An 8,749-nucleotide genomic window follows, 5' to 3' on the forward strand; every position below is an offset into this window, starting at 1 on the left:
CCTGGTTTCCAGGTGGTGTGATCTTGGACGTACCGCTTCACCGCACCGAATGTCAAACCCTTCCTCTCTAAAACGGGAATATAAACAGTACCTGTCTCATAGCATTATAATACTCGATAAATGAATGAATTCATGTAAAAGTTGAGAACTGTAGTACCTGAAATAAACATTTAGTAAATGTTAACTCTTAAAAAGAGTCATCAGCCTCTGTCTTTCAGAACCCCACAATCCGATAACCAATGCTATCTACTTGTGTGATGGTCTGTAGAAGATATATTCTTACATATACCTTATCTCGTCACCAGGCTGAATATTCCGAACTAGTCGAAACATTACTGTCAAGTCAACAAGACCCTGTTATTTACCAGAGATTAGCAGATGCCTTCAACAAGCTCACTGCAAGTAGCACTCCTCCTACGCTGGATCGGAAGCAGAAGATGGCCTTCCTGAAGAGTTTAGAAGAATTTATGGCAAATGTTGGTGGTCTCCTTTGTGTAAAATAAACAACAAAACTTTATGCTTAATTTAGATCCTTTCTGCAAAGTGCACTGAATTGCTGAAAGTTGACTTGAGTCTTGTCCTGTTCCTCAGTTCATTTGGCCATTTTAGATTTTGGAGAGCCTGAAACTTCGATATATAATACAGTGAAACAGGAGAGGCCAACCAACTTTGAGTCAGCTGTTAGTGTTAGCCACAGTCTGTCATATGTATGTCTCCTTTGTTTTGAATGGTGATTTAAAATTTTCAAAATGATATTCCATATATATGTGCAGATATGGGCACCATGAAATACATATTCAGTGCCTTTCCCCCTTTTATCAAAACATAGGTGGCTAGCCAAAGTTTAGAATTTTTGTCATTAAATATTAGGTGGATATATGCTAGGCAATGTTTCTTGAAATGTTGTCCATAGATCACCTGCATCACCTGAGGAGCTGATTGAAAAGGTAGAGTCCTAGGCCCAACTGTAGACCTTCAGAGTCAGAGTTTCTAGTTGTTGGACCCTGGAGTCTTCATTTTAATAAGCTGCTCCCTTCCATCACCCCAAACGTTTTGCATCAACACAAGAGACATTGAAAAGTCTTAGGAGCTTTTATGCTTTCTAGCTTTTCTTCTCTGATGATTACATTTATAATTCAGCAGGAAGAAACAACATCACCAGGGGTTTATTGGCTTTTTCTTAGTGTTCTGCCTCTCCCTCTCCCTTCCTCCCTCTCTCCCTCTCTCTCTCTCATTCATATCAACCTAGTGTTGCAGGTTTTATGTATACAAGTCTCTAATCATACTCTGATGCCTGAACTTGAGGAGGGAAATATGTGTATATTTTTGTTCCATAAAAATAACTTTAGGAACTGTAGCCATTTCATTGCCTTAATTTTAAGAGGAAAATACAAAAAAGGAACAGATTTGTTTGAGTGAGAAATCAAATCTTGATGCTTCAGAGTTGGTTTAGGGTGTTAGCTGCTATGAACCTGTTGCCCATTTGGTCGTGTATTTATGTAGGTTTATGAGAGGAATGAAAAGCTCATTCCTGTGCAGTCTAACTTTTTGAGTGTGTTTCTTTCCAGCCACATAGACCATATCTACTCTGAATGGCTTACTTAAGCAATAAACAATTTTAAAGGATGTGAATTACAGATTCACACAGACTATTGCACGTTGGGGCACTAGGGGCAATAATTATGCTAGAGTGGATGTCATCTTCATGTCACGGGAGCCACGTGAATTTAATTTCAGAGATTAAAAAATTCACTTTAGGATCCTCTAGTTTGATCTTTCTAATCAGGACTTTTATACTGCTGCCATACTCCCCTAATTCTGTGTGCCAGCTTAAATAGTGGAAGTGAAAGCTAATTTATAAACTGCAGACATGTGAAACTCTGCCCACTGCAATAACAGACTCACGCCAACACGGTGACAGGTGAGGGCTCTGGCACAGGGATGCTCTGAAACTCTGCTCTCGCTGTGTTCTGCTGCACCATGCTGCGAATACAGTTTTAAACCTGAATCGCATACAGTATATACATCTTCACCTGTGTTGCTGTGCAAAACTTTGAGTGACTTGTGTTATTAAGTTATAGTTAACAAAATCAGAGCATCTAAATTACATCCAACCTGTGCACGTGGCGTTAGATGTGAGTAAATGCAGGGCCTAGGGCCATAACTTTTTAAGGAACATTTAATTTGATCACCATTGAATAACAAGGGGAAACAAAATAAGTCTTTAAAGACTGCTAGAAAGAAAACTAATATCACTCTTCATGAAATACACGTTTTGTATTTTAAAAATATTTTGAATGATGCATTTATTTTTCGAAATTTTTTTCCTTAAAGAACTTAAAGTGTTGTGCAGCATTAACAGATTTCTTTTGCATTGTTCCTGGCGTTCTGTGTTTCCTGTGTCCCCCAAGCATTCTCAGTAGCTGTGAGATACGTGTGTCTGTCTGTGTGATAAGTACAGCCTTTATCACGGGCACTGAAACACGCATCTGACTGAATCAGTCCACTGGCCATGACAAAACTATAATCAAGTTATTATTTAAAATAAAGATGATAGGAAAGTAATGCCTTGGTAAGTAAAAAGGCATCTATCTGTATTTAATAATTTTTACCCAGATGGAAACATATTTGCTAAATTTGCCCAGATACAATTATGAGCATGCAATTTTGTTAGGCCAGTTTTAATTAAAACAAGATTTACTTCAGATTGGACCAAATAATACTTAACAGATCACCAGAGTGACTATGAGTTTTTAGGTAATGGAGATGCCACTTAATTGCAGCCTCTTCAGGGTATTTGTGTATATTTTTGCCTGATTGGATATTTGTTTAGTTTGGGTCTCCTTTTGTTTATTTTGTCCAGTTTTGTCTTTACCTATGTTTATTAACTTTCCAGACAAGTTTTGTTTTGTTTTAATGCTCTTGCCCCAGTGAGTATCAAGAACATTGTCTTAATTCTAGTAAATTGATTTTTTTCCTATTAAAACTGACTGTTAAGTTGTCAAAAGATTTTTAAAAACAAAAACATTATTTGTGCCCTTTTTTATATATGTTAAAGGGACACTGTCAAATATTGATTGAGATTTTTGTGTTTTATACAATTTCTGTTGTTCACATACCGGTAGTATCCTTTAAACTCTAGTTTTCCATACATCCATTGTTCTATTTCTTTCTTATTTTCCTTGACTCATTTGTTTCTCAAGGCACAATCTCTAAAGACTTTGTACTTTCACAATTTGAACTAACAGAACAGCACCTGTATTCTTGTTGCTCTGTTGAAAGGGTCGGTTTGCTTTTATGATTCTTGTGCTGGATCAGTGGCTGTCTGAGTAGCAAAACTATTTGGCAATATTTGACAGTGTCCTTTCCAACACAGTTATATGGGTCTTTCTGCCTGACTGTCTCTTACTCTGTTGGAATACAGTGGCATGTTAACATCACTGCATTGAGTTTTTATCTAGTATAAAGTGTGATGTTCTATATAAACAAACTTTGCAATTTTTTTCAAACTAATTTTAAGAATTCAGCCTTATTTCATTGTAAGCTGTATATCTAATTACATTACTCTGCCCAGATGAGATGGTTACTACTTTTTTTCCCACAATTTTCATTTCAACACCAAGCATCTGTATCATTTCCCCCAATCAGCATTATTTAAACTTCTCTTACTGTCTTTGAACTTCCTCTTTTACCACAAATGTCAAGTCTTTATAGGTCTAATATCACCATGTTTCCCATTTCTGTTAATAATTCTGTGAACCCCTCAAGTATTGAAGGGAGCTAGCTGTCAGTTTCAAGGATTTCAAGTTTGAGTCTCCAGTATATAGTGTCAATTGAACCCTGAAAATACTATTTTTCTGTTACAATATTATCTGTTTGCCACCTCTGTTGTTAGAGGTGATTGTCATTAGACTTTACTAAGTTAGCTGTCTCTGACAGGTAATTGTTATTATTGGTTCCTGAATAAAATATTAACCTTTAAGTCAGAAGGAACCTCAGTACTTCTTGGTATTTTTTTAAACCAGAGAATAAGGAACTGATTTGAATATGAGGTTTAACATTATAATTTTCTGTAAATTTCCCCACAAAACAACAGTTGATTTGAGGATATAATAATGGTTTAAATTATTTTTACATGTAAGTAGATATTCTCTGACTTGGTAATTACTATGTTCTGAAAACACTGCATTTAAGAATTCTTTAAAATTTGATTTTCTAAAATTGTCCAAATTAGGCATATTGCTAAGCTCAAATTGATTTGAAGTGCCATGGTTCAAGTTGAACTTTAGATGTATTTTAATTTAGATGTAAGAAATGTCGAGTATGCCGATTGATTATAATGAGAAACTCATGACATAGTTAGCCAAAGAATATATTTGGTTCAGGCAAAGATACAAGCTTAATAATGGGATTTCTGGCCTCTTGTGCTCTATGCGGAAGTCTTTGCAAAGACCAGAATGGTCTAAGCGGGCTTTGGTGATTCCCTCCTAGGAATTGGGAGGTGTGGCTTGCCCATTACACCCTTGAGGCTCATGTCACCAACCCAACCATCTTTACCCCCCCTCACCCACTGTGGTTTGCCCTTCACCTATTGCTAGGCCTTCCCAGCGGTGGGAGAGGTGTCATTTTCTTCTTGTCAGTCTACATTTTTAGTCCTCTTAGCTGTTAGGAGCTGTCAGATATGTACTAGTAGCTAATTTGCCTAGCCTGAGATTAAATACCGCATCTGCACTATGTACCTACTGGGGATCTGACCTCAAGTGTGTTCTGAGCCCAGGCTTCCTAGTGTGGTATCTTTTACCACATAAAATTATGACAGATTGCAAATATTGGTATTGTGATTTGATTCTGTGTACAAAGAAAGAAGCTCTATGCAGTGAGTTTGTGGTTTAATGGTCACAAAATGTTAGCACTGCTACCACTCAGCACGTGTAAAATTTTTTAAATTTATAAATATTAAAATTTTAAACTTAAACTAAGGCTTTTTAGTTTTTTTTAAGAAGCCCAGGGATGAGTGTACTATTTAAATATTTACCTCTGTTAACATTAATGAAGGTATAAAGTTGCATTTAATTTTTCAAAGGATGCTGCAGTATGATTTTAGGAAATAAATCACAGCTATGTATAGAGCTAGTTACAAGTTGAATATCAAGTTGATAAAATTTTATTTGTATTTTTAAAATCCATAAATGGGAGTTAAAATGTCTTTTCACTAAATATTTTTGTTACATTTTTGTTTTGACCATGTGTGATTTGTTCATGGGTATTTAGCTAGACTATTTTATGAAACTTTTTTAAATGGTGCTAGTTCATTACCCATCATAGATGATCGACACAGGGGACATTACACAGTCCTGAAATCATTTTAAATTAAAAAAGACATCAACACAGATAAAAATCAAGATTTGCATTACCTTCTGGGATAACCCGAAACCCTCATAGAATACTCAGTATTCAGAAAGAATATGAATTTTGTTTATATTCTGTAACGTTTATCTCAGCCCATAGCCTTAGAAACAATTTCAGTGTTATTAGTTAAATCATTAGATTCAGTGCATATTTGCAGTAAATATTTTTAATAGTTAGAGCCATTCTTTTTGGCCTTTTAGGAGAAGAATTACCATTCTGCTGTGTGCTAGACAGACTTTAACTCTTTGCCCAATTTTAAATCTTGTAAACATACAGTGAAAAGTTACCTTTTTAAAGAAAGAAAATGCATTTTGAAATATATTAATCTTTAACTTGATATGCTTGGAATATTATTTGATTTATAATGTTGTTTCTTAGGTTATGCTGAGAATGGATTCCACTCAAAGGGTAGGTAAAGAAAAACTAAGTTGTTAAAGAAAACTAAGTAGAGTGTATTTTGAACTCTTGTTCCCCCTCTTTCTTTACTAAGGGTGGGACCACAGATACAGGTTACTCATCTGTTATTTAGGAGTCATGGATGATTTCAGAGATCCCAAATTTGTTATTTTTTTAAAGACATCTTTAAAATAATGGTGCTTTCCAAAAATAGTCATTTTATAGAGTGGCTTGTGAGTCATGCCTTTGGTATATTGATTAGAGTATAAACAGTTTCGTTTGTTTTTTAAACATAGGATCCCTGATTGGGTCTTGTGCATTCTATGTAATCTCAAATGGCTGTTCACTTTAACTCTTTTTTTAAAACCTAAGTAGAAACAAAGAGCTTATTTGGTGAAGCTAATGAAAGAATCCTTTGCTGGGAAATTCCACACAGCACTACTGGCAGCATTCTGTCCCAGTTCTGGCACATAAATCAACTCCTGAGCACTTTCCCTGTAAATTATTTTTTAATATCTAGCATGAGAGTGAACTGGGTAAGTTGCTGATGTTTCCCAGAGCTGATGAATGAAAAACTGAAGCAACTGGAGGTTAAAGAGGACTGTGCCAAATATTTTTGTTCCCATAATAGTATTAGCAGTTTTGTTCTAAAGTTTTGATAATGTTCACTTCTGCCTATTTTACCATGTTAGGCTTCAAATATTCCTTTTAGTAATAAGCCCAAGATATATTGAGTAGTGGAAATTTTCATTTGTACACCTACTTACCACTGCACTGCCCTAGATGTTGGTCTTTTCTAAGCACCTACCTGGTACAGGTACAGGCAGAGAGACCTAGATTCCATTCCAAACTAAGCTACTTAGGATTTACATCAGTTTCCACAGGTTTGTTATCTGTATCTTGAGATTATAAATGCTGTTCTTCTTCCCAAAGAAAAATTTTAAAACAATGATGGAGAAAATGTAATAGTACATGTTCAATAAATTCCATTATATTTAAAGATTACTTCTGAGAACACATTTGCTTCTTATATAAATGTATCCTAATATGAAGTCTAATACCTAGTAGTCAGTTACTTCTAAGTACATACTGTTACATCTTCACATCAACACAATGTGATCTTAAAGCCCTAAACAATCACCACTGTGATAATTGTGATAGAGTTCATCATACTATTTACTCTGTCTTTTTTTAAAATTGGGAAAATCAATCTCTTTAAGTCAGCTATCCTAATCTGCTTGAGTTGCTGCAACAGAATACCTGAGACTGGGTAATTTATAAAGAACAGAAATTTATTTCTTACATTTCTGGATGCTGAGAAGTCCAAGACGAAGACATAGGCATCTGGTGAGGGCTTTCCTGCTCTGTCCTCACATCATGGAAGCTGGAAGAGCAAGAGAGAACCAACTCCCTCCCTCCAGCCCCTTAATAAGGGGAGCTGATTTCATTCCTGAAGGAGGAATCCTCTTGGCTTAATCATCTCTTAAAGGCCCCACCTCTTAGTACTATCAAACTGGCAACACCTGAATTTTGCAGGGGATGTGTTCAAACCATAGCAACAATGACTTCAATTTCTGCTAAATATGCTCCTATTGTTTCTACAAAAAAAAATTCTAACACTAACAGTGATTCCCAAAGCAAGTTTCATGTTATTACTAGTTTTTTGTAATTTATTATCAAATAAGTTTGAGAAATAAACCAAGTTTCTTTAGTGTGTGAAGTGAAAAGCTTTAATACATTAATGCCTATTGTGAAGTTTAAAAAGATCTTGATTTGATTTTCCTCATCATATTTAATACAGTCTTTTCTCAAAGTACCTTTTGGGACTAGAATTCTAAGGAACACCCTTTGCAACATGTTTAGGATAGTTTGAGTAATTTAGGGATAAAGCACTCAATGGAAGAAAAACACCTGAATCTGTGTTTTTTGTATTTATAGGTAATTAGTGATTTTTGTTTTTTCAAAAAGGAGAACTGAGTTTAATTTTATCTTTAAGAGATCTTTCCAGAGTGAACTTCATTTCTTATTGGCACCATTCTAAAGAGTAGTAGAAATCTTTTGTTCTAAAGAAAACAAAAAATCATTGCCGAATATACAAAAAGAATAATTCCCGAATTGAAATTGATTTGAAAGCATGTTTCAGGTCCAATTTAACTACACAAGTTAATTTTACTTAATGAGAATCAGTTTGCCTTTGATATTTTAAATTTTTATGATTTCTGAAAACCATTACATTACAGTGCATAGGTTTCACCAGGGAAATATTAATCTTCATGTATTACATGCTGTCTGAGCAATCAGCACTAGTGGTGGAGGTATAAAGGTTTAAACTCTGATGTCTACGGTCACTTTAATAGTAAAAGTAGCCTACTGTAAAATACATGGAGGTAACTACTGTCTTTCATTCTTTCAAAGTAATGGAAACTTTGAAAGCTTAAAACGATGTTTAAGACCAAAACTAATTTGTTTTTACATAAACTTTGATTTTAAATTATAAGCCAAGGCAGTCTCTTATGTATGAACCACTACCTCTGTATAAAAACAGTCATAAAAGTTGGTTATTGTTTCTTTGTTCATGTTAATTGGTTTCTTTTAGTTTGTTTTATGTATTTTCTTCCTGCTCCATTGCCAAGTTACACCTGGTCTTGAAATAATTTGGTTTAATAGACTTGTCATCAGCTCAAAACAAAGTGAAAATGAAGCATGGGTTATTACAGACTGGAAACAGTACTTAAATTAGAAATTGTAGTACGTCCAAAGTTATGTTTCATGAACTACTTACTGAATAGCATCATTTGGCAGCTGAACAATTCATTTATATCCTCACCTTATACCAGATAGGATTTAAAGCTGCTCAGCAGAATATATAAAACTTAGCAAGATCATGAAGTTGGTAAAGAAAATGCAGGGAGGTAGAAATATAATATAGATTGAGGAATGGAAA

At 34.8% G+C, this 8,749-nt stretch overlaps 1 protein-coding gene across 3 annotated transcripts in view; it reads left to right on the forward strand.

Annotated features, from left to right (window-relative positions):
- XPO4 (exportin 4) overlaps positions 1 to 4,975 on the forward strand; it is a 116,574-nt gene extending 111,599 nt beyond the window's left edge. For all 3 annotated transcript variants that reach the window (XM_076009559.1, XM_076009560.1, XM_076009561.1), the window contains exon 23: positions 306 to 4,975. In XM_076009559.1, coding sequence (XP_075865674.1) covers positions 306 to 503 — 198 coding nt within the window. In that variant the 3' untranslated portion in view covers positions 504 to 4,975. The remainder of the gene's footprint in view (positions 1 to 305) is intronic.
- Positions 4,976 to 8,749: the final 3,774 nt, after the last annotated feature.

Source organism: Microcebus murinus, chromosome 13, assembly GCF_040939455.1.
Source record: "Microcebus murinus isolate Inina chromosome 13, M.murinus_Inina_mat1.0, whole genome shotgun sequence".
In the NCBI taxonomy this organism is placed as follows: Eukaryota; Metazoa; Chordata; class Mammalia; order Primates; family Cheirogaleidae; genus Microcebus; species Microcebus murinus.